This window comes from Morchella importuna (genome assembly GCF_003444635.1).
Source record: "Morchella importuna strain M04M26 chromosome Unknown Morimp01GS004, whole genome shotgun sequence".
Classification (NCBI taxonomy): domain Eukaryota; kingdom Fungi; phylum Ascomycota; class Pezizomycetes; order Pezizales; family Morchellaceae; genus Morchella; species Morchella importuna.
In genome coordinates this window covers 1,074,284-1,098,039 of record NW_025763401.1, presented here as the reverse complement: position 1 = coordinate 1,098,039, position 23,756 = coordinate 1,074,284, and the positions used below count along the sequence as shown (strand labels likewise).

Here is a 23,756-nt window from a genome sequence, read left to right as displayed (position 1 = left end):
TTTCACCAATCATCACTCGATTGCATGTATTATCTCAAAGTTTGTGTTGGCATTAGTAAAACCTAACTACATGTACTGGTTATGTTTTATGTACTTATGCACAAGCTCTATCGTGAGCTGTAGAATGGTTTGGTTATTCGCACCTCGCGCATGACTATGATATGTAGTTATGATGTCAAGAAACACGATCAAGATAAGTAGAAAGGATGTATGCTAGGCGCACAAAAAGATACCTATATACATGTACGTACGTACCAACCCAGGCTCTTTATCCCTTTATCTCCGGATACGCCAGCCTTAATGATATATATATATTGAGATTCAAAATTCGTTTTTGACGAAGTTGACTTAACCCAAGCCCGTAGATGTTTACCTACTATTCTACTCTACGAGTCTACTCTACTCGAAGAGGCTAAGATCAGATACAGTCTCGAAATAGCTTAATATTCTTTTATGGGTTTCGTCTCCGGCTGGGTATTCCGTTCACCCTGCGCAAGTCATGGGTGCAGATACATGCACGGGCCTTGTACATGAACCATGCCAACGACGTCACTTACCGGGGAAATGGCCATAAGTACAACTAAAGGGCTCGAATTAAGTGAGTCCCAATCCTCCTTGACATTGATTTCCAAGGATCGCCCGGATTTAATAAAAAGCCCTGATACTCCACCGCCCTTCATGAGAAACTTAATGCAGCGTCGTGCCTCTTCGCTTCACTACCAGACATTTCCAACCACCCCTCCTGCAACTAGTGGTCCTCCACCCGTAGATGGCTTCTCATCACCATTATCAAACACGTACAGCCAAAATGCCGACAATAATAGTTCCAAGACGGGTGATACTGGAGCGAAGTCAGATAATTCGACGCCTATACCGATAAAACAGCTTACTATTCTTGCTGTAATATCTCTGGCTGAGCAGACAGCACTGAATAGTTTTTCACCTTATCTCCCTGAAATGACCTCCTCATTTCCGGACGTGGATAAAAGGAAGGTTGGGTTATTTGTTGGGATCATTGCAAGTTCTTTTGCTGCAGCTCAATTCGGCAGTAAGTTATTCGGTGGTTTAATCACATGTTTGGGAATTGTAGGCTGACCGAGGAATTTGCGGGCAGCAAACTTTTTCTGGGGAAGACTGAGTGACAAGATTGGGAGGAAGCCGGTTATTCTTGCGGGTACACTGTTAACAGCGTTGTGCTTTCTTGCATTTGGCTTCTGTAGGACGCTTTTTCAGGCGGTGGCTGTACAGGCTGTTATGGGTTTGGTAAATGGGAATGCAGGTATGGCGGTTCTTCGTAACTTATGAGATTCTGTGAATGCGATTTCTAAAACTGGGCATCTAGGGATTGTTTCCACGGTCCTTGGTGAAATAACCGACAAGTCCAACCAATCGACTGCATTTTCTTACCTTCCTGTAGTCTACGGCATTGGTGGGATAACAGGCCCTCTGATCGGCGGCATCCTTGTTCACTCGTCCCGTACCGGTGTATTCTCAGAATACCCATATTTACTTCCCAATATTGTCGCAGCAGTTTTGTTACTACTCGATTTATTAGTGAGTATTTTCCTTCTCGACGAAAGCTTGAAAGAAGCGCAATCTCTTCCGCCATTAGGAAAGCGGGTCAAGAATTTATTTGTCTGGCTATGGCAATTCACAGCCGGTGCCAAACCAGGATATCTTCACACTTCATCAAATAATCGAGATTCGTCATCACGAGGGGAAGAGCACGAGGATTACTTCGGGGATGAAATTGCCACCTCCGCTTTATTCCCCGAGATATCAACTCCTCCATCATATCGATCAATCATCACTCCGGAAATTGCCGTCCTCCTAATAACATACTCAATCTTCAATCTCTCGAATATATCCTACAATTCGCTATACCCAATCTTCGTATCTTCCGAGCCACCCACCGGACGCGGTCTATTTCCAAAAGAAATCGGCCTTTCTCTTGCGTTTGTTGGTACAATTTCGATCGTATTTCAACTCCTTTTGTTTGGACCAATGCAAGAGCGGCTTGGAAATCATTGGGGATATCGACTTGGATTATTCGGCTTCACGATTGCGTTCTGGGCGATGCCGTTCGTTGGGTATTATGATGATCATGACCCGAGCTCTAAATTCTGGCTCTGGGCTGAATTGGGGGGCGTGCTTTTCTTGAAAACGTTAAGCACAGTGATTGGACTCACATGTGCAATGCTGCTCATTACAAATGGGAGCCCTAACGCCTCCACCCTGGGGACACTTAACGGACTCGCGCAGACTCTTAGTGCTGGAGGAAGAGCTATAGGACCTTTAGTTAGTGGCGGGTTATTTACAGCGGCCACCACAGTACCAAAAGGGGAATTTTTGGCATGGGGTGTCTTTGGTGGAATTGCAGGGGTGGGTCTTATATTGAGTATGATATCAGTGAAAGGGAGAGCACTTGAAACCATTGACGAAGAGGAGGGGGAGAACGAGGATGAGGAAGGCGACAATGAATCCTCTGGATTGTTGCGTGATCGCAGTGGGCACAGAGAATTATAAGGATTTGCTTGGTACTTCAATGACCTTTATATGTTTCTTTCTTTTTATTTTTGTGGGAGTCCTTTGCTCCTTTGCAAGCCTCCCTTTCGCCCCCCCCCCCCCCTCCCAATCATGTACTTATATCTCGTCTTTCTTTCCCTGTGGAGTGTCACAGCTATTTGGTGTTGTTTTCTTAGTGGTTTCCCCTTTGGTAAATAGCATATGCAATAGAAGCCTTGTTTTGAAGCCTCAGATGAGTTTTTTTCTCTCTTTTTTTCTTTTTTTTTCTTTCGTTTAATTCATCCTCAGATGAGTTACATATGATGTTCATACAAAGGTTGATTAATTCATTGATTTATTGAATCTACCAAAAGGTTGCTCACCTCATACCATTTTTTTTAGCAAGCAATCATGACCGTCTTAGATGCGGTTCTAGTATATTAATATATATTGTAGGATTAATATCACGAAGGGTTACCATAAATTTACTTAATTCGGCACAGTATTTGAAGACTATATCAACTTCACTTGTAACGTGGAAAGCTGCAATTATTTTTTGACAAAGCTTTTTTGCCGACTTCAATGAGAGCTAATACAATAAAACAGTTTCGGTGATTAATAAGAGCTCAAGTTTCATATATATTGGGTGTCTGAAGATGTGAACACCAATTATAATATTCGGTACTCCAATAAAGTTTTTATAATATTCCTACGTGGTGAAATTGCATGTAAGGAATTTTGTTTTTAAAATTAGTAGTGCTTAGGCGGGCAAAGAGCTTGGTGGCAGTTATGGATCCTTGCCTTGATATGGATAGTTATAATTTTTAAAAGTCACTTCACAGATATTCTGCTGGAATGATCTCAGCTTTACGGTGATACCTAGAGTCTATGACGTCAACCATATAGGGTTACTTCATGTCCCGAGGTTAGTGCTATGCCAAAGAATATATGGTTTGAGAAGCCTTTTGTATCCTTGAGACTTCCCGTAGGCTATAGGGATGGCCCTATGGATTCCATCCGTTCTATTATATCGACCATTGAAAGATGATTGCTTCGGATAGGATAGAGAAAGTCGAAGTTTTATTCAATTAATAAGTATTATCTCATTGGGACAAGTTATAGAGCCCGGAAGTCGGATATCTGCTATTGACTACGGGAAGTCCTCCAATAGCTAAAATCCCTATGAGTGTCCGGAGCAGAAATAGTAGCGGTTTTATTTTCCGTCCCGAGATACACAGCCACAAAGGGGTCCCGGGCCATACTAATGGACTTTCAGTACTGTGGAGCATCTCTTTGAAGGCAAGTTCAGTTACATGTTATGACGTGAACATTCCGGCTTCACAGTAGCAGATATGTTTTTAAAAATGCGATTCCTGAGGTTCCAAAGGATTCATACGGACCTTGCTCGAAACCAACTTCGAAACCTTTTGTTAATTCGCAATGCTGTTGGCGTTGTCTTCTAGTATTGCGGCGTTCCTAACATGTCTTGCCTATTACGCCTTCAAGAGCAAACTTTATCTTCTTGGGAGCACTAAGGCCGGGAGCGCCAATAATGACGCGCAACTTGACTCATTCTCAGCTACAAAGAAAGAGCCAAATTCAACCTTAGAATCCAATGCGCCTCTCCAGTCAGATAAGACACTATATTATTTCCTTCAAAATCTCGAACAGTTCCCCACTGCCCTATATGCTGGTCGAAATCGGCTTATAACTCTCCTCGACGAAACTGTTACCGCAGCACTCGAGGCAGCTCCCGACGATAGCAGCATCCTTTCAATCCCTGATTATTCGCCAGCTGCCATATATGAGTTCTTCAGAAATTCCGAATCACAAATCACCGAAAGATTCAATTCTTACCTCCTACGAAGACGTCAAGGTGGCCCCAGAGAAATCTTCCCCAACCTTGAGTATGCAAAATGGTGGCTTCGCACTGCTGCGCCAGTGAAATACGTCGATGGTGCTTGGTTAGGCGGCATAAACAGAGCTTTCAATAGCCTACCGAATAACCGATCCTCACAACGCATTGGTTGGCAAATTCTCAGCGAGGAGCTAGGCGATGGAGATTTGACTAAAAACCATGTTTGGGTTTATCAAGAACTCATGCGGTCCATCGATGCGGACATCGGTAGGGGGAACGAAAGGAAATTTATCGATAATTGCCATAATCCGAATGGAGAGGAGAGGGTGTGGAAGGCCGCTGTTTCTCAATTGTGTTTATCACTATGGCCGGAGGAGTTCTTGCCGGAGATCCTAGGGTTTAATATGGCATATGAGAGTTTACCACTGCATCTCTTGATCACCATCCAGGAGCTTCGGGAGTTGAGACTGGATCCGTACTATTTCATCCTACATGTCTCCATCGATAACGGCCACTCGGGCCATGCAGCTATGGGGATCAAAGCCGTAACAGAGTATATCGAATCGCTTCCGCCCAACGAGGTTGGAATTGCATGGAGGCGAGTCCAGGCCGGAGCCACCCTTGCGGAAGGGTTACCAACAACACCAGCATCCCCGTCGAAACTCGATTGTAGTGTAGAAAAGATTTTCAGAGAAAAATGCTTTACCGCTCGTCCAATGCATGCTGCTTGCCCTGCGAAAATCGGAGGTAGATCAGGGAAATCGTTGAGTCAATGGTTGGAAACCGAAGCGTATCACACCCACTCACTCGCGTTTCTGCATGCTCTGACAGAATCGAGATGGGTCGTTAGGGGCTCTCCAGAACAGAGCAAGCTAATAAAAGAGTTGCAATGGGGCGGACGGATGTTTGGAGCATTCACCACAGATGAGGTTGGTGTGCTGAAAGATTGGATTGAAGAGCTTGTGAATCCTAGACCGAAATCTTCCGTGGGTGCCTATTTGGAATTTGTTGGCCGAAGCTTCTCAAACCCAAATGCATCAAGACCGATTTTCCAAGACCAGATCGATAAACCGCCTCCTATTAGCATTCCAAACGTAACGGAATTTTCAGATCTCTTGTCACCCACGCCAATCTCCGGTGCAACAACTCCTCAAAGCCTATTCCCGATCCTCCGCCTTTCAGCAGTTCCGTTCGAGCATCTTCCTTCGTATCCAGCAAAATGCGCAACTGAGAAAGGTATGACTGCCATCAAGATTCTTCGGGCTCTTTATGGTTTCAAAGATCAAAATGATCTCTGTGCAGGGATGGATGAAGTTCACCATTCAAATGAGAATCGTGGCTTATACGAAATTTCCGAGCATGCCAGCGTTTTCCGGAAGCATGAAGGGCCAACCATGGAGTATTTGGGGTGGCTTCAAGATGTTTCGAAAGCGCCTGACAAAAACTATTCATTTTTGCTCGGAGCTCAGCTCAGTTTCGTGGTTGATCTTTTCTGGAACGAAGGTTTGCTGGAAGGAGGATTGTTGGATGAAAGTGACATAAATATTTTGAGAGCGGTTGGAGATCAATGTATAAAAGCTTCAAGGGAGATTTATGGCTTATGTGATTGGAACAATCTGGTGATGGGCTTTTTTAGAAACAGATACGAGATTGGTCGTTGTGTCGTGGACGCTGGTGGTGGGAAGGATGCTGGCTCTTAACGAAATAAGCATTAATTTTTTGACAGGGGTATATATAGTTGGAGTACATGTATTTTGAAAACATTTAATATTCATGAGTAGCAAATCCTGAGCGAGTAGTTTTTATATAACAGTATTTGATTGACTTTGTCCAATCTTTGGACAAGAGATAATTCTAATTGAGGTTTAAATTTTAAACTTATGGCAATTTCGTCTCAGTATGACCGAGTGATAGCTCATGATTATTACATATATCTGGTTACGGCGGAATACTTGAAATTAGGGTGTAATGCTTTCCCAATCCCACGACTAGGCACTAAGAGCCACGTTCCAGGATTGATCCTCGTCACCGAGCAGTCGCATCTTTTTAATTTCAGCACATCTTCGGCACAACCAACAGCAATTAAAATGCAGGGGTTGTAATTTGACATCCGTGCTTTTGTTTTAAGTTTTCTAGATCGATATTTGGAGGTCAGTAAGAACCAGAGATGTAGGGTGACAAAAGCGCCGGATTCAGAAAATCATATAAGAGACCTCGATAAGGAAAGTATTATTTTTTGAACGCCAAGATATGGTTTATTGTATTTCTTTTACCTCATGAAGATTGAGTAGGACAAAGGGGAGTTAAGAGAGATTATCTAAACGCTCAAGGCCATAATTGAATTGACGATATCATTATCGTTTTCCTTGAGCGCCTTTATAGCCTTCTTTCGAGAAACGTTGGCCTATAGTGGGAGGATTTTGTTAGCATTCGGGAATTTGTTTTTCCGAGTGTATGGTGAAAATAATACCTGAGCCATCACGAGCTCGATGTCCTTGTTCTCAAGACCCTCCTCATCGACCTCCTCACCGTCGTCTTCCTCCTCCTCCTTAGCAGCATCAGCAGCACCCTTGCCCTTGTCGGCGGCGGCAGCAGCGGCGAAGTCAGCCTCAATGCTTGACGCATTCTCAGCCTGTTGAAGCTGCTGAGCAGCGTTGGCCTGTGCCTGTGAGTTCAGGTCCTCGATCTTGGCCTCACCAAAAATGCTACACCTTTCGTCAGAATTGAAACCTCTGAAGAATAAAGTCTTGTGCGCCCTTACATCCAGGTGTCGCTGGTAGGGGACTTGTAGACATCGGGATTGCTGATAACGAAAAGAATCTATCGCATAAGATACATTAGCAAAATTTGCTCGAGGTATCCAGAGTATTACCGTCAATTTTTGAGTCCACGACAGCTTTTTTCCTGCGCTCAAAGACCGCAGCTCCCCCACGCAATTGATAGCCCAACCTTTTTCTTTTTCTTTTTCTTTTTTGTATTGAAACAAGCTGCCGTGAACTCAAGGGGTCTCCTCCAATTGAACAAGAGCTCGGGTAAACAAACGTTCTTAGGCCTCCTCAAAGTGACCCTAGTGATGCCAGGAACGTGCTTCAATCCCAGCTTGGCGATCTGCTTCCTCGCCTTCTTCTCGTTCTTACTGTGAACAGCGACAGAAGATCCGGCGGGAATTCCGCTCTCGTCGGCACCAGCATCCTCGGCACCAGACTCTTCCTCAGAATCATGGTCCTCAACCTCGACCTTCTTGACCTCCTCCTCGGTAACGTCCTCAATACGGGGGTTTGACATGGCTGTAGAGAGCAAGTTTTTGTTAGTGAGCTTGTGATTTGAGGCTTTCGATTGTTGTGTATAATCTGAGAGGGTGGGGGTGGGTGCATATTTCGCTACCCCACCATCCCCCACCAAAATCTCTTTTTACACATATCATTTTCCTGCTGGACGGAGATGTATGGAGCACACGGGAAATGAAGCGTACCTTGAAATTTAGTGATGAGGAGTTGGAAATAGTAAAATGTTCAATTGGTAAGGCGGGGTATTTTGGTGATGTTTTTTGTTGGCGTTGAAGTGGGATTGAAGCTGGGTGCAACGTGACTGCTGTGGTTGTGGGAACTTCCTAGTCCGATTTGGAATTTACTAGACCATGACGAGAGAAGCTTACACCACCTTTCCATCCTAAGTGTAGAGAACCCGCCCTGTACATACTCAACCCGCGCCAGATTTTCCAAATTTCGAACTCATTCCACAGCATGCAGCTTACATATTCAGAGATTTGAGCCTCGAAAGGGATATTTCGTCATTGATAACAGCACTGTTCTTTTTCTGTCTTATCTCAAGATCGAAACAGTAATCAACTGCGAGCAAAAATCTGCCTCCCATATTTAGTTTAAACAGCATAGTATAGTACATACATGCAGAGCAAAGATTACCCCCGACCAACTAAAACAATTCACAAAGCCGATGTCACCATAATGAAAAAACACAAAGACATGAATTCCATGCAAAAGACCCCAGCGTGCGCCATCCTGTTTCCTACTTCATTCAAAAGCACTTTGTTTATTTCTGCTTCCTTATTCGTTTTTATGGTTGCATCCATGCACAAAGCAAGATCACAAACACATATCTTAAACATACCATTATGGATTGTTCACAGTTAGCGCTGAACTGGTATTACGGTCAATCGTCACTAGCGTTGCCGGTCGATCTATTTGCATAATCCTCCTCTTCATGTTGTAAGATGGCTCGGAGCTCTTCGCGGAGAGACTTCGCTTCCTGTTGACAGATACTAGTTAGAAAGAAAAAAAACTGTCCAAGTCTAATGTGACAATTCTGGAATAACAAACCTCAATAATTAAACCCATATCAACTTTGGGCAATCCTCTAAGCAGCGTGCGAATCTCCGATTGTTCCAGCTCCTCCAAATCATCCTTGCGACTCTTGAGAAGAGCAACACAAACAAGAATATGCCAATCTGATGGATAATATATCTCATCCGGATGTGACCCTCTCGAATCCTCAAACTCCCCACGAACAGCTTTGTTTCTTGACTGCTGAGAGCTTCTCAGGCAAGGCTGTTCGAACCCGAGATACCAATCCCATAGACGCCCTTTTTCGTCTTTTCTGAGCTCTCCAGCACACCACCATTGGATCCATGTGCAAACCCACTGCTCACCGAAGCTGGCCACTTCTTCCTCGTCGAAATAACGGGCCACCTCAGGAAGCAATTGCCGAAATGTTGTAAGGAAGTGAGAGATTCTTTGATTTATTACGGAGTCCGAAGGCTCGATAGGGGTCGAGCATACCGTGGGGGACCATAAAATGACATACATCATTTTCTCGAAACAAGAGGAAAGAATGTCCGCGTCATTAAAGTAGTCGATTCCATTATTAGCAGCCACGCTAGGAGGCATGAATAGCCAGTCTGCAAGTGTAAGGCAGACATAAACCATTCCAGGTGCGTAGTTGACATGGTCATGGTTCTCGAGGAACGCCACTACAGCATCTTCCACAGCAGTATCAAGAGCGGCCTGGTCAAGAAGACCCGGTTCAGGCTCCTTAAACTCTCCGTTAGGAAGTGCATAGCCTACTGGAGATGGGTTCGAAGACGGGCTTCCATTACGCGTTGCTGGAACCTTCTTCAGTTTACGGTGGTAACGTTCGAGCTCACGTCGAATGCGCTTGAAAGGGATCTCTCGAGTATCTTCGTGATTCTCAGTCCTTTCGACAAACTCTTTGGCTATGTGCTTATCAAGAACACAAGGGTGATTATTGAGCAGGATCGGCCAAATCTCCTAAGACAGATGTCAGCAAGCTGTTTACCGTATTGAGAGCTTTATATGGCACATACCCTACGCAGATTTGGAGGAATACCCTTGTCGCGTGCAAGTTTTGCTAACTCTCGAGAATCCCCATTCTTTCTGTATTGGGCCAGTACCTCAGCGCCCCTTTCCTCCGCTTCCTCTGCGGCCTTGACTGCCTTTTCTCTGGCTTCACGGTTTTTCGAACTATTGTCACTGCCGCTGCTACTAGCTCTCTCCCCTTTACGAACTACTCTGTCTCGCCCTCGAATGTTTCCATCTGGGACCCCAAGTTGAGAAGGTTGGTTGTGGCTGTTGGTTGTGTTTTTATCGGTTTCCGGAATTAGACCAGAAGACACGGAAGACTCCCGGTTTTGGGGTGCGAGGTTTGGCTGCGGTTCGTATGGGATGGTTCCAGTACTTTGGATATGTTGAGCCTTAGTTGTTGTGTTAATAGGGCTTCCTCCAGACTTTGAGATGTTGCACGAGCTCGAGCCTAAACCCTCCAAAATCTCTTCTGAGCCAGGCATTGCCGTCATTGTAGCCGGGAGTAGGTTGCTGATAAGAGTACTCGTCCTTCCCTAGCTCTTACAGGAAATATGGACAAGGAAGATGAAAGGGGGAAGAAAAACTAAACGATGAGGGAAAAAAAGAAGAAAAATAGAGGAAAAATAAGAGCACGCGACCGATCAATATTCTTTGATGCAGGTACGGAGAAGACAAGATATAGCGAGCGACCAGTACCACGAGTTTTCCCGAAGGAAATCAACTGATTACAGGAGATCCATCTCGACAATGTTAAAGACAAAGGTTGTTTTGTTGATGGGTTAACAGACAGACAAGTCCCTGAGTCCCCGGATCCGCTCGTGCGTCTGCAGTTGCGATGTCCCTTGAACCTTGAAGCGGTGGGGTTGTGCGCAGACTAATTCGCCGCTCAAGTAAGCAAAGCGGAGAAAGATTTTCCGAAAGCCACGTACTATACTAGGTGTTATTTCCTTTGGAGAAGGAGCGAGTGGCCTGGGTGGAAGGGCTTGAAGGAGATAGAGGATGGGGGGGATGGGTGGGTTTCTCCTGAGTGATACGTTGGTGGGCTGGTTTAGCGGAGGAAACGATAAAAGAGATGTATCAAGGGCACACGAGCATAGGCTTTTTGGAACCGAATTTCATTTGACAGGGCCGATCCCTTCCGCTTATATGCCCTTACTCAGGCCCCTCACGTGACATAAATTTGTGGGAAATTGTTGAGAAGGAAGAAAGGGCAATGACTGCCTATCCAGGTGTGAATGATTGCCACGATCTTTATCTTCCGCTGTTTCAAACAACATACCCATTGGATGTCGGTAATGGGAGGTACTTTATGCGTATCTGAGGCAGGGGCTAGGCAGGGCAAAGATACTTGTCGTATGTAGTTACATATACGAACCACGCCACATCTACTCTAAGCACCACTTAGGGAGCTCTACTCTTCCACATTGTACTCTAGGTAAGGACCATGTATATGTAGTTATCTTCTCAATCAAACTGAGCCCAGTGCCAAAGGCATGTAGGTACTTTCTACATACATGTACTTAATAATAAACAATTATTCCAAGATCCAGGAAATTTATGCAACGGATAACTGACGAATAGTAAAAAAAAAAATTATGTTTGTATTTCAGGCCCTTTTTTATATCAAATTTTTTTTTTATTTATTCATATTTGTTCTGCGAAAAAGGCAATCGTATGAAACGTGATATGAATGCATGATACAGCCTTTGAAAACAATTGAGAAGAGGTATTACAGATTTAAGCTTCTACCTTCTCCTCAGCCTTCTCCTCAGCCTTCTCCTCAGCCTTCTCTTCAGCCTTCTCCTCAGACTTCTCCTCGGACTTGCTTGCATCAGGCTTGCTCTCAAAATCGGTGCCCTGGACGAGCTCTGGGATATCGTCGTCATCCGAATCCTCGTTCTTGTCACCAGCTTCCTCACCCTCTTTCTTCTGAAGAGATTGATAGCTTTCCGCGAGTTTCCTCAATGATGCAAGGGAGTCAGGGCCCAACTGGTTGAGAATGCCGGGGACAAGCTCGGTGAGCTCCTTGTCCTCCCCGCGACCGTAGATCGCGAAAGTGTTCGCGGGAACGGCCGCATGTACTATAATAAAAACCGTCAACACTGCCACTATTGCCACATATGCAACTACGGAGTATCTCGACTGTTGATTGGCTCGTAGATTGCATATGAATTTTCTAAAGATCAATCACTCACCTTTGGGGGCGGCGAAGTGAATGACATTTCCGTCCTCCTTGAACATGTTCACCTCCTCAATGGCCTGAATAGGCTGAACACTGAGCTTCTTGAGAGCAGTTTGAAGCTTCTTGTCATCGGTTCCAGCGCTCTTGTGAACCTTCTTAACTTTCCTTCGCGGAGTTCCCTTTCCTCTAAACCCCGGCCAATGTCAGTCGCCTGTTGCAACAAGAAAACCATGAACAGCAAAAATATCATTTCCGATGATCTTCGGAAATTCTGGTAGGAGGCGGAAATATTTACCCTGTATAAAAAGTTCAATATGTTAGCGCCCATTTATTTGCTAACCTAATTACCCCATTAAACGCGGCGAGAAATCTGATTTTTCTTCGTCCGTCGCGTCGCCTTTTTACCCCTCTTCCACCCCACCACCAAGGATTTCCGTAAAAGTGATTTTTCACATACCAATACGAACAGAGGCCTGCAACTTCGCAAGTTTCGCGGGATCCATTGCTTCAAATTGTGATTAAGTGAGGTTACGAGAAGAAGAAGACTGTCCACCAACGAAAATAATAAAAATAAAAAATTAGTCAGGTCCCACCACACAACACTTACAAACTTTGTACCCAAAACCTCAGATATGCAGATTTCAGAATGAGGAAGTAACTTACCTTGGAATGAAATTCGCTGGAGATGAAAAATTGTGGGGGGAGGGGTGTTCGGAGAGATGGTACCGCTTGACGTTGGGCTTCACACACAATTGGCAGGGCTTGGAGGTTTGCTTAGTGACGGAGACCTATCGATTGCGGCTTGGAGTGACTGCTGTTACGACGCGCACACACACTTCGCAGAACCACCATCGTTTATTGCAGAAAACGACTGTCAAAACGGGTTTATTTTTATTTTTCTACATTGACTGCAAGCCATAGATAATATTATTTTATGTTCATGTATGCACTTGATCTTGGTAACATCCCCGGGTTGAAAATGTGGCAACCAAAATTTTGAAACCTCGACGGGTCCAAGTATAGATACTACTGTGTAGCGTGTACTTGCCATCATTAAGACCTTCACGAAACAACTCCATCTTTGTCCTACGGAAATCTGTGGGCTTCGGGGCTTCGGGAGCAGGTTTCACTTCATAGCCCTTGTCTGGAAAGCTTCCGGCCTTGATCTAAAAGTGGGAACCTAGATTTGAAGCTTGAATAGCAAGACCCCACATCCCACATCGCCTGACCATTCCAGCTAAAGTACTGCCAAGAGTCAATGTTTAGTTACCCCCCGCATTTGCGTCATATGACGTAGTTAAGCCCTCGTCATTAACATCTTCTCAGCCTCCAGATAGCCACCTCATCTCACAAAATAAAAGCCTCCCAAGCTCCTCTTCTTACCATTCTTGTCAAGCATCTGCAGCGGAAGAAAACATCGAAAACATTTTTTTCAGGCACATCGAATCACTCTAAACTTTATTACCACCGTCCTACCAAAAAATCGCAAAAGCATGCCTCTTATTGTTCCAGGAATCAACTCGAAGGATGGTGACTCTTCCTCAAATAACATGTCTACCAACCCCGTCATTCCCAACGAAGAGCAGATCAAGGCCGGTGTTTTCGATAAGAAGGGCGACTCTGCAAAGGCTTGCGCCGAGCATCACAATGCGACCCCGGGCCCTGTCATCCCAGACGACACTTCGGTTTTCGAGAACAAACTAAGCCGTGAGGAGCAACATGCTAAGGCGAAAGAGTTGAATAAAGACTAAACTTCCCTATCGATCGATACAACATTTCTGGTCATGACCTGGCAGCAATAGCAAGATGGGTTATGTTGGGTTTGCTGTCTTGGGGTGGAGTTTTGATTCGTTGTGGGATTCGCAGTTGGAGAGAGAGGGAAAGGAGGGGGGTGGTGGGATTCCCGGTTTTCTTATAGTTTTTTTTTTTTTTTTAAGTATGGAGTGTTTTGGAAATGTGTCCTACTTTTGTTTAATATCCAGAGTAATATGAGTTTAGTTTGAAGCTACTCAAGTGTGCAAGATATCTAAGCTTCATTACACAATCTAAGCCTATGACCGGCAACAGCAAACACGAGAAATCGTGGAATAGATACATATCTTGAGAAGGGACTCTATGAGTCGTATGGGTACATGTATTCCTTACGCTTGATCAGCAATTATCTTCTGCATCCACCTCTCCATATCCATAATCTCCTGTAGATCCGCGCTGTGGTCGAGGTCCGGATAGCTGTGCCATTCTACTGGTTGGTGCAACTTCTCCTGCAAAATTGCCTTTGTATCTTCCCCCCACTTAAATTTAACAACCCCGTCCATCTCTCCATGGGCTTGGAAAATGCAAGTCTCTTTATTGGCGTCTTGAGTCATTGATGCAATCTTTTTGCTCAAAGGCAGCCAGGTGGAAAGTGCAGCGATTCCACCGAGCTTATGTTTGCAAGTGAGTCCAGACTAGTGAAACGCCGAGTTAGAAATCTTAACAGAAAAAAACGTAGTCAAAGTGGGTTTGTACCAAAAGAGCAACAGCGCCGCCTTGAGAGAAACCACCGAGAATTATTCTTTCGCTATTAATTCCTTTCTCGATTTGCTCCTGTATTATTCCATGCACTTTTTCGACACTAGAAAGCATTCCACTTTCGTCTTCGCGTGTGTCCATCTCAGATAAAGTGTACTGGATTTGCAGATCATCAGCAATCACTCGAAGCTACTGAGAACCAACATCTCCACCCCTCAGGTTACTCACGAGGTTGAACCAGCTGGGCATGCGCATGCCCATATTCTTTACGATGAAGTTAGTTATGAAACATTATGACTCTTATCGCAGCGGAAGAAATACCAGGTCAACGGGCATTCTAGGCGCATGGGGAAAGATAAAAGTGCATTCATCGAACTTCCTGCGGAGGCGGAAATTCTCGGAGATGGAAGACCTGTAGAATGAGATATATCTGCAGCGTTAGGCTTGACAGGAAGAAGAGATGGAGTTTATATGCAGATAAATGCGATGAACTTATATGCAAGTGGATCCATATTGAGAAGGTATATGAAAATTCACGGGGTCAGGCAAATAGGAAAAGTGAAGGGGACATACCATCCAGCGCCAGTATCCCCGAGGCCGTGCAAAAAGATAAAGCTGCAGAAATAAGACAAGTTAGCGCACGATGAGTGACAGGCAATCTTGAATGTTGTTGTGAGCGACTTACGTGGCAGTGTGCTTAGTAGCGGCGGGCACAACGATAGCGGCGGCAGTGGTCATGGCTGGGGTGGAGATGTGAGTCTTGCGTGAAGGGAAAGGAGGAGAAAATGTGGGGTATTGTTGGTGTCGTTGTTGTTGTTGCGGATGGTGAAGATAACGAGAACAAATGATACGCTAAGGTAAAGCAAACAGTAAGGAAAACCAGGCCTATGGAATGCGAATAAAGTTTGTGTGGGAGAACAGGCATTAACTAGCCGGAGGATATTCAGAGTTTTCTGGAACACAACTTGTATCAGAAGGAGGCATGGAAAATACATGTATATCTACAGTACTGTACTCTAATCTGAAGTACACAGATCTTGGCCAGTGCTAGATAGTACTCTAGAGTAACAGCCTCCCCGGGGCCTCCTCCCCCAGTGTTACACACCAACGCGTATACTAGGGTCCCCTGGATGGTCGTCCGTGCTTGGTCCTTAGGCCTTGGCAGCCAACACCCAGCGACGGGTAGAGGTGGAGGTGGTGGAGGAACTCTCCTCAAGAGAGAGAGCCTTCAAACAATGCTTTCGCAACTTCTACCCTGACTTGTTCAAACTTTGTCTCTATTGTCTGCACCTTCTTGTTCTTCTCCCCCCCTGTGTTCTTGCGTATTCTTCATACATAGATTCGCTACCTCCTAGGCCTGCCGTACCTAAGGAAGCCGCGTCTTCTCTCCATCGCTCTCTTTCCCCTCACGCTATGGCCGCCCAAACGTCTCCGTCAACCACAAACCTGCACGGCCTTCCTCCCATCCCGCCGTCTCCAACCCATTCTTTCGCCTCAACTGCTTTCCCCACAGCATCCATAAACTTGCCTCCTCCTCCACCTCCGCTACTACCAAAGAACTTTCTATCTAGGTCAGATGTTGCCGCTTCGATATTGGCCTATCAAGGCCTCCTCGATGCGGCGAAGGTTTATCGGAAAGCCATGGCTGCAGTAGCTGCTGCTGCATCATCGTTTGGCGCTGCTTTAGAATCTTGTGCGAAATGTATGGCCTCCAGATAGCAGCTCCGTAGAGAGTAAAATCACACTGATCCCACTGGTTTTCCGTAGGTAAAGGAGCCGGTGATACCGCCGAAGGGCTTATGAACGCTGGCGGTCTTCAATATCTTATCGCTAGCAATACACATATTCTTTCTGAAAGCTTGTACAGGGGTTTTGAGGTACCTTTGTTGCACGAATTGGATAGTTATAAGCAAAAAAACAATGAGAACGAGGAGCAATACAAGAAAGAAGCCAATGAAAAGAGCAAAGAGCTTCGGAAGCGTGAGCAGGATCATTTGAAACTTGCGCGACAAAGGAAAAGAAGTGGGTATTCCTCTATGTTTAGTAAATTGGATTACTTTTCCCCATGGACTTCGACGGCAGCCGCTGATGGACACGAAGACCTATCTTCTTTTCGCACCGCGCTGGTCGATCTCACTAGACAAATAGATGAACTTGATAATCTCAAATATGGCCATTATCGTTCAGCTTTGGCTCTTTCACAGGAAACCTCATCTCGGATTCTCGACTCTTCAGCTCTTGTTGTAAGGGCCGAAATTGAAATTTTCGAGAAGATAGCCCAGAAGGGCTGGGACTCGTCGGGGGGGTTGGATGATTTGATATCCCGTTCTGCAGACCCTTTTGCGCCGGAGCCTGGTAGTGGACCAAATGGGGAAGGCGAGATTTTCTCTATCTTACCAAGTCACAGTATTCTCCCAAGTCCCCAAGGCCCTGGGATGAGTCGTTCCGGCTCAACAGCTTCGACAATCGGTGCGACTAATGGCGGCACAGGCAATACTGGTGGGAGTGAAGGGAAATATCAGAGTTTGACTGGCGCATTAAACAACGGCGACTTTGACGAGTACGAAGATGACGATGTGAGGAGCATATTTTCTGGTGGTTTTTCGAATCCCGGGATGCTAAATAGCGGTGGTGGCAGAGGGAAGATTGGAATACCCCCGTTTTCACCTTCGGCTAGCAGTGCTGGCTGGGGCACTCTCGGGGGACAAAGACTCGGCTCGGCGCACACTGACATAATATCCTTGACCCTATCACCATCGTTAGACGAAGATGACGAGCGACCTACCACGCCTGGGGGTGGCGTACGGCAAGAGGATACCGAAACCGAGAGCGAAGGTGAACAACCAGCGAAGATCAATCAAGGGGAACTTTGATCCTAAAAGAATAAATGGACATGCATGATGGATTTGACAAGAAATCGAAGTTGGGTGTTATGGAGCAGCAGGGTTATGCGGGTCCATGGGTTTATGTATTCTTTGCTTTCTCTAGCGTTTCATTTCAGGTGGTAATCATATATCAACTTGTACAGTTTCTTCTTCCTTTTTCTCCCTTTAAGTTTCTCTCTCTCTTCCCCTTCTCTCTCTCTCTCTCTCTCTCTTTCTCCTTTTATTTCAGCGGGTCTAGTTGTCCTTGGGATTTGGAATTCTTTTTTTTTTTTTTTTGGTTTATGGGATTTTTCTTTCGTCTAAGCTCTGGCAATGGGTTTCGCAAGTCGATTTTTCGCTCAAATATTTTCAGGATTTGGTAGTACACCATCAGCGTATTTCTTATTAAGCTTGCATCATAAATTGGATAAGGACCCATTGGCTCAAGTCAAGTATATTTTTTACTGATATAGCATTATTTTCCCTAGATCAAGTCAGAAAAATTAAAGATGCATGTATGTCTGAGTAATGGCATTAAAATTGTAGAATTTGCCAAGCATATCAGCCCCGTTATCCATCTCTCGCGTTTGGAAGGCGTTAGTACGGACTCGGAACTGTGTGACTGATCGGCATACAATCTCGCCCTTTTCATATACATGTAGGTACTAGGGTGTAGCGAAAAGTGATTAGAATCTGATAAGACAAATACACGTATTTACCGCAACATTCACTTATCAGATTCTGATCACTTACCTCAACACCCGGTACATGATATACTCTAGAGTACATACACGTAATTATGTAATTGTTGATTCATTGCATGATTACACTTTGGAAGGAGATTCTGATAGCCTATGAGGTGATATTAGAACAGTAAAAGACAGCTCACATAAATTCGATCACCCGAGAAATGACACCGGTATCACATTCAGCCCGATTTGATGTTTCCATGCACTCATATGTACATGTACCTACATGTACCTACATGTAGAGTACATATACATGTATGTACTCTAGTGGAATAGGTATAGAAGTATAATTCAACCGCATTAGTATAGTTACCAGGGGTGTGTGTTACCTATTACGTACTCCTGCTTTTTAATTGACGTGGGGATGTGCATTCCGAGGATTGAGACGCTTCAAGGCTTTAACCTCACCTCAATGATCAACATATAAGCATATCTCCTCCGTCCCGGATACAGAGGGTTTTCTCAATATTTAGGGCCACAGACTTCAACATTCATACTGCAGTATTCCATGTTCTCTGAAGGTTCTGGTGCATGGGCAATTGCTCGGTTTAGTTGATTAAGTTGAGGAATCACACTTATGAGTTTGTTCTTGGCGGCTAATCCGAGGAGAGTGACTTTTCATGAAGGACTGCAACACTGCATTTGCATGAGATGAAGAGCTGAAGAACACGGTGGCAAAACACCTTTAGGTCTGTGCTTGTGTCAGTTGGCCTAAATTCCCGTAGAGCCAACGGCGGCTACGGGAAATTGTTACGCGGGGGCGCACTCTTCTTAAGCTTCAAACCACTTTCTTCCTCTTTCCGTTTCCGGTTTGCTTTTCAGTTTGCTTTGTATCCATTATATCCATGGGCTTTACTTTTGATATAGTATTGCCTCTTTACTAGATACTTCAATTCCCTATCTGCCGCAATATTTTGGATAAGGAGGCTGTGATCGTCTTCGAACCTTCTGGAGCTGGTTGAGCCAACGCATCCGGATAATCTATACATTACTATCTAGGGTCCTCCATCCCAGATCAAAGGCTTCATCTTTTCTTCAAAACGATATTTTGTTTCGTCATACTACCCACATCCTCTGGCTAGTCACGTAGTCTATCTGACGGTCGGTGGTAACCTCCGGGCCACCTCCGTTTCTAAGATATGTTCTTTACGAGATCAAATTTTGAGCCCAGAATGGCAGGCGGCTTTAAATTGGGATCTCGGAGACGGAGAGACGAGGAGGATATCGAAGATTCCGGTTAGTACTAGTGGGTTACTACTGCTTATCCGTGCTCAAGGCTTACATTGGTACTCTTAAGATTCGTCTCCGCCCCCACGCAAAGTAAAGACATGCCTCACCATAGATCTTACGAAAGGTCTAGAAGACCAAGGGTCATCCCAGGGGAGACGAAACTTAAGTGTTGAGAATGAGTGTACGTTGTATCCTGATAAAACCCATTTTCGGAGCGACTCTGAAATATATCCAGATCCTCATGATTATATGTCCAGCTTTAAAATGCAGCCACGAACTCTCAGCTTTCAGTCTCATGAACAGCCTCGGCAGTATGTCCAACCCAGCAACCGGATAGCATTCGATAACGAGCGGGCCGAGTGGTACAAAGGCTCTAGACCGTTGTCGTCTCTCAAAACCGGCATGTTCGATATACCAGGGTTAAATAACTGGGAAATTGATAGTTCCAGTGAATCGGGATCCCTAACTCCCGGTATAAGATCTCCAAGCCCTATCTTCATGCCAATCCCATCCGATAACCTTCGGCTACTTAGCGAAAGGGTTCCCTTCTCAAATCATAGAACGCCTACCAGAAATAATTACTCAACACCTAGCCACAAGCGTTTCGCTGCTACACCGCTGCCGCCACCGGAAGAACATTTCAGGGAAGAAGAAATCGATGCAGTGATTTATAAAGGTTACACTCTCCGCGAACGGAAGACGGTTGAACTTGAGGATGGAACTTTCCTGCGAATCCACTCAATCCTTAATCGAATCGATGATGACGGGGAGGAAGAAGTCTTTCTTAGAGGCGCAAAATATAAGAGAGCTCGTGACTTCATGGGGCTTTTAGGATTAAAGAAGAATGAAGTTGCCCTAAGCTCAGCTAGCGAAACGGTCTCAATCTCGAAAGTACTCAGAACTAGGATCCTCATCATGACAAATGCAGCTTTCCCAAAATACAGGGATGTCCATGGAAATGCTCAAGTTGATGAGATAGAGGGTAGGTTAATTTGTAGATGGAAATTGACCGTAATTAGCAAGCACGAAAGTTACATATGGCGTCTCGGAGAACAGGAGGCGGACAAGGAATTTAAAGTTGAAGATCGCGAATTACGAGAGGATTGGAGGGGCAAGACTGTGAAGTTGGCTGAAATACTGAAAGTTACATCTAGGGAACATATACCGCCCCAGAGGGAGCCGAGATATGTCGAGAAAAGTGTAAATTCCGATAAAGTGGCGAGCCCTGGGGTAGGAAGACGGGCCGAAGGCATAAAGGAAACACACCACACTGAGATTGTGGCCAATGGAAGTAGTATTGAGCTCAAGGAAACATGCTTTGAGTCTTATCCACGAGGTGATTTATCTGTTCTTGGAAGAAGAAGGTACGAGGCTACGGTAGACTCGCGAACACCTTCAGGCAGGTTTCTTGGTCATTTCCAAGGAACATATACGCCTAATACCTTTTCCTTACCTTATTTATGCAACAGCCCATCAGGCTTCACAGGAATATTCTCGCAGGCCTCGAGGGCATCATCTATCGTTTCTACACCGCGATCGTTTTCTGATTCATTTGGAGGTTCGAATGATACCTGGAGTCCGGATAAGCTTGATCCCCTTAGTGGATTTGAACTTCTTGGTAAAGATCTTGGGTGTTTTATGCCCCTAATATACGACAATTCAAGGAGGCCTTCCCTGCTTGCAAATATGACCTCTCAAGGAAACTCTCATCGAGGCAGTTCTGAAAATCGTGGAGCTTTCGAAGCGTTTGATAAGGTTCTAAAAGAACCGCCCCCTCCTCAACCAGCTTTCGCTCCACGATCGATATCACAGAAAAAACGGTATAGATTCGGGGATGCCTTCTGTGGTGGCGGCGGTATGTCTTCCGGTGCCCGCTCCGCTGGCCTGATTAATGCGTGGAGTTTTGATTTCAATCAGGATGCGATAAACACCTACCGTCGAAACTTTCCCGACTGTGAAACATATTACGCAACAGCCAATGATTTTGTGACCTTCCCCCCAGAAGAGCTACTTGTGGATATTGTCCATCTCTCTCCGCCGTGCCAGCCCCATTCACCCGCCCACACAATTGCAGGAAAGGATGATGACCGAAACGAGGCATCTCTGTTTTGCGTCAAAGAATGCCTGGAAGCTGCCAGACCAAGGGTGGTGACATTGGAGCAGACGGACGGGATCCTAAATCGGCAAGAGTGGTTCCGAAGTTTGGTGTTGTGTTTCACTGATCTAGGCTTTTCGGTCAGCTGGAAGGTGCTACATGGTGTAGAATACGGCGTTCCGCAGACTAGAAAGCGACTATTCTTATTAGCAGCGAGGTAGGCTCAGAAAAGTGCATGCCGTTAAAGATGGTATAACTGATCATTGACCCTCCCTTAGTCCTGGGGAAGTTCTCCCCAATTTCCCAGCGCCTAGCTACGCCCACCCCAGGGTCCAGGAAACTAGTAAGTTGACACCACCACGCACAGTCCGAGACGCCATAGGTTCCATTCCATACGGTGTGACCAGTCATGAGCCCACCCCGTTCCCGGGCGGATTCCGACCATCGCCTGTCGACTTTGATCAGCCGCTCAGAGCCACGATCCTGGCTAGCGGAGGCCCCTATGATGTGCATCCGAGCGGGCTACGGCCATTCACGCCCAGGGAACTGGCGTGTCTACAGACATTCCCGATCACGCATGACTTCCAGGGGAGTCCCTGTCAGAGGAAGAAGCAGATTGGGAATGCAGTGCCCCCAAAGCTGGCGGAGGCGCTCTTAAAAGAAGTGAGGAGGACGTTGGAGAGAGTTGATAAAGAGAGGGAGAAGGAGAGGATTGAGAAAGCTAAAAATTCTGCTTTGATAGATGTTGAGGAAGATATCATTTATGGGGGGAGTAAAAGGGTTGAAAAACCTATGGAGGAAATGTTTCCGGATATCGTTTATAATAAAACTGTCAAGAAGCCGGTCATTACCATCCCTGCACCAGTACCAGCACCAGCACCAGCACCAGAATTAGTACCATTTCCGGCGCCAGCAATAGACCTGTTAGCAGCGCCAGCGCCAGCACCACTGCCGGCACCAATACCAGTACTAGTACTAGATCCAGAGCCAATAATGGCACTAGAAGGAGCGCTGGGGCCAACGCCAACAGTACCAGCCTTAGTCATAATTGATGAAGATGAAGTCCAGATAGTTTGTGTGCAAAAGAAGGCGATTCCGCTGGTGGTTGTAGATTAGTTTGATGTTTGATTTTTTGCCCCTCGTATTATAGTCTTTTTTCTCCCTTTTTTTTTTTTTTTTTTTTTTTTTTGGGAGGGGGGGCCGTGGGAGGTCTAAGTATTCTTTATTTACGTGCATTACCTGGGTCGCTTGCTTGCTTACTTGGGCCTAGGTGGTTTTTGCTGTTGTCATGACAAGCGATCATTGACACCTAGATATTTTCTTTTTCTTACTGGCACATTAAAGTAGAGAAGCATAAAAACAAGGAAAGAAAAAGAAGGAAAAGAGAGAGAGAGAGAGAGAGAGGAAAGAGAGCACAGTGTTCGAATGCAAGTTATGGTTTGTTTAGGGTAATGATATTTAGATTTAATCTCTCAACATCTATGTTTATGTAGTAGTAGTAGCAGTAGTAGGTATTACAAATAATACTAGCCCGTTTCTCCCAAAACTCCAGCGGTTGACAAAGGAAATTCGTAACAAATAAGAAATGGTATCCCAAGAACTACCGAAGTCGGCACATTCAACAACGACAAAAAAAAAAGAAAGACTCCAAGACAGTACAAGCTTTCAGAACAAACTGCGACGGCGGCGGCAGCAGTGACGGAGACTATTACATGATACGCGTCGACCGGGTGTGGGTTCTATGGGTCCGACGACGGCCGGTGCGGCCACAGGTGAGGCAGTTAATGATGATGTTGAAGACACTGTTTTATTGTAATGTTAGCATCTGATTCTGTTTTCTGGCTTTCCAAATTCGAAAGGGGAAGAAGAACGTACTTTGCAATACCGTTGACGATTGCCATGATGATCCCGGCGATACCGTTGACGATGGCAGTGAGTGCGCGTCCGATGGCGCGGAGGACGGACTTGATCTGTGTGGCGGTTAGTATATGACTTGTGCTTCAAAGGCTGGGGAGAGAGAAAAAGGAACGTACGCAGGAAACGACGGCACCCATTGTGGTTTGTTTGTTTAGTGGTTTATTGGTTTATTGGTTTATTGGTTTATTGGTTTATTGGGTTTGTGAGAAGAGTGGTTTTTGGCTTTTCGTTTGTTGGATGTGGATGTGTGATTGTGATTGATGATTAAGAATCGATTGATATAATGCTTGTGGAATTGTAATGGCTTATGATGAATAAAAAAAAGAGATCTTCTGGAGTCCTCTCGAGGTCTTCTTATATCACGGAATCTATCAGGAACATGCCTGCCCGCGCGCTCTTTCTATGACATTGCCAGTGCCTTCCCCCTATCACCCTCCCAAACCAGGCTACGGCCACAACTTGGAATGGTATGCCACTCTACATCATCATCATCACAGGCCTGGCTG

At 45.3% G+C, this 23,756-nt stretch overlaps 10 protein-coding genes across 10 annotated transcripts; 5 read left to right on the top strand and 5 right to left on the bottom strand.

Moving 5' to 3' along the window:
• Positions 1–537: 537 nt before the first annotated feature.
• Positions 538–2,526, top strand: LAJ45_02443 (uncharacterized protein; the record flags this gene model as incomplete). The annotated part of the gene is made up of 3 exons (XM_046112034.1): positions 538–1,048; positions 1,115–1,279; positions 1,343–2,526. 3 exons carry the CDS (start codon positions 538–540, stop codon positions 2,524–2,526), a joined length of 1,860 nt encoding a protein of 619 aa, XP_045974934.1.
• Positions 2,527–3,945: 1,419 nt separating this feature from the next.
• LAJ45_02442 (uncharacterized protein) lies at positions 3,946–6,063 on the top strand (the record flags this gene model as incomplete). The annotated part of the gene is made up of 1 exon (XM_046112033.1): positions 3,946–6,063. One exon carries the CDS (start codon positions 3,946–3,948, stop codon positions 6,061–6,063), a length of 2,118 nt encoding a protein of 705 aa, XP_045974933.1.
• A 617-nt stretch (positions 6,064–6,680) lies between these two features.
• Positions 6,681–8,031, bottom strand: LAJ45_02441 (uncharacterized protein; the record flags this gene model as incomplete). The annotated part of the gene is made up of 7 exons (XM_046112032.1): positions 6,681–6,767; positions 6,834–7,068; positions 7,125–7,183; positions 7,406–7,567; positions 7,636–7,650; positions 7,836–7,954; positions 8,019–8,031. 7 exons carry the CDS (start codon positions 8,029–8,031, stop codon positions 6,681–6,683), a joined length of 690 nt encoding a protein of 229 aa, XP_045974932.1.
• Positions 8,032–8,533: 502 nt separating this feature from the next.
• LAJ45_02440 (uncharacterized protein) lies at positions 8,534–10,193 on the bottom strand (the record flags this gene model as incomplete). Its single annotated transcript, XM_046112031.1, has 3 exons — positions 8,534–8,629; positions 8,701–9,648; positions 9,705–10,193. 3 exons carry the CDS (start codon positions 10,191–10,193, stop codon positions 8,534–8,536), a joined length of 1,533 nt encoding a protein of 510 aa, XP_045974931.1.
• Positions 10,194–11,439: 1,246 nt separating this feature from the next.
• Positions 11,440–12,736, bottom strand: LAJ45_02439 (uncharacterized protein; the record flags this gene model as incomplete). Its single annotated transcript, XM_046112030.1, has 6 exons — positions 11,440–11,783; positions 11,898–12,044; positions 12,114–12,180; positions 12,342–12,429; positions 12,548–12,563; positions 12,721–12,736. 6 exons carry the CDS (start codon positions 12,734–12,736, stop codon positions 11,440–11,442), a joined length of 678 nt encoding a protein of 225 aa, XP_045974930.1.
• A 641-nt stretch (positions 12,737–13,377) lies between these two features.
• Positions 13,378–13,635, top strand: LAJ45_02438 (uncharacterized protein; the record flags this gene model as incomplete). Its single annotated transcript, XM_046112029.1, has 1 exon — positions 13,378–13,635. The coding sequence occupies one exon, from the start codon at positions 13,378–13,380 to the stop codon at positions 13,633–13,635; it is 258 nt and encodes an 85-aa protein (XP_045974929.1).
• Positions 13,636–14,025: 390 nt separating this feature from the next.
• On the bottom strand, positions 14,026–15,133 carry LAJ45_02437 (uncharacterized protein; the record flags this gene model as incomplete). The annotated part of the gene is made up of 6 exons (XM_046112028.1): positions 14,026–14,331; positions 14,393–14,551; positions 14,624–14,659; positions 14,717–14,807; positions 14,969–15,010; positions 15,081–15,133. The coding sequence occupies 6 exons, from the start codon at positions 15,131–15,133 to the stop codon at positions 14,026–14,028; spliced, it is 687 nt and encodes a 228-aa protein (XP_045974928.1).
• A 675-nt stretch (positions 15,134–15,808) lies between these two features.
• On the top strand, positions 15,809–17,072 carry LAJ45_02436 (uncharacterized protein; the record flags this gene model as incomplete). Its single annotated transcript, XM_046112027.1, has 5 exons — positions 15,809–16,097; positions 16,163–16,417; positions 16,496–16,801; positions 16,886–16,971; positions 17,034–17,072. The coding sequence occupies 5 exons, from the start codon at positions 15,809–15,811 to the stop codon at positions 17,070–17,072; spliced, it is 975 nt and encodes a 324-aa protein (XP_045974927.1).
• Positions 17,073–19,180: 2,108 nt separating this feature from the next.
• On the top strand, positions 19,181–22,449 carry LAJ45_02435 (uncharacterized protein; the record flags this gene model as incomplete). The annotated part of the gene is made up of 4 exons (XM_046112026.1): positions 19,181–19,244; positions 19,306–19,419; positions 19,474–21,550; positions 21,612–22,449. The coding sequence occupies 4 exons, from the start codon at positions 19,181–19,183 to the stop codon at positions 22,447–22,449; spliced, it is 3,093 nt and encodes a 1,030-aa protein (XP_045974926.1).
• A 592-nt stretch (positions 22,450–23,041) lies between these two features.
• LAJ45_02434 (uncharacterized protein) lies at positions 23,042–23,387 on the bottom strand (the record flags this gene model as incomplete). Its single annotated transcript, XM_046112025.1, has 3 exons — positions 23,042–23,135; positions 23,209–23,303; positions 23,367–23,387. 3 exons carry the CDS (start codon positions 23,385–23,387, stop codon positions 23,042–23,044), a joined length of 210 nt encoding a protein of 69 aa, XP_045974925.1.
• Positions 23,388–23,756: the final 369 nt, after the last annotated feature.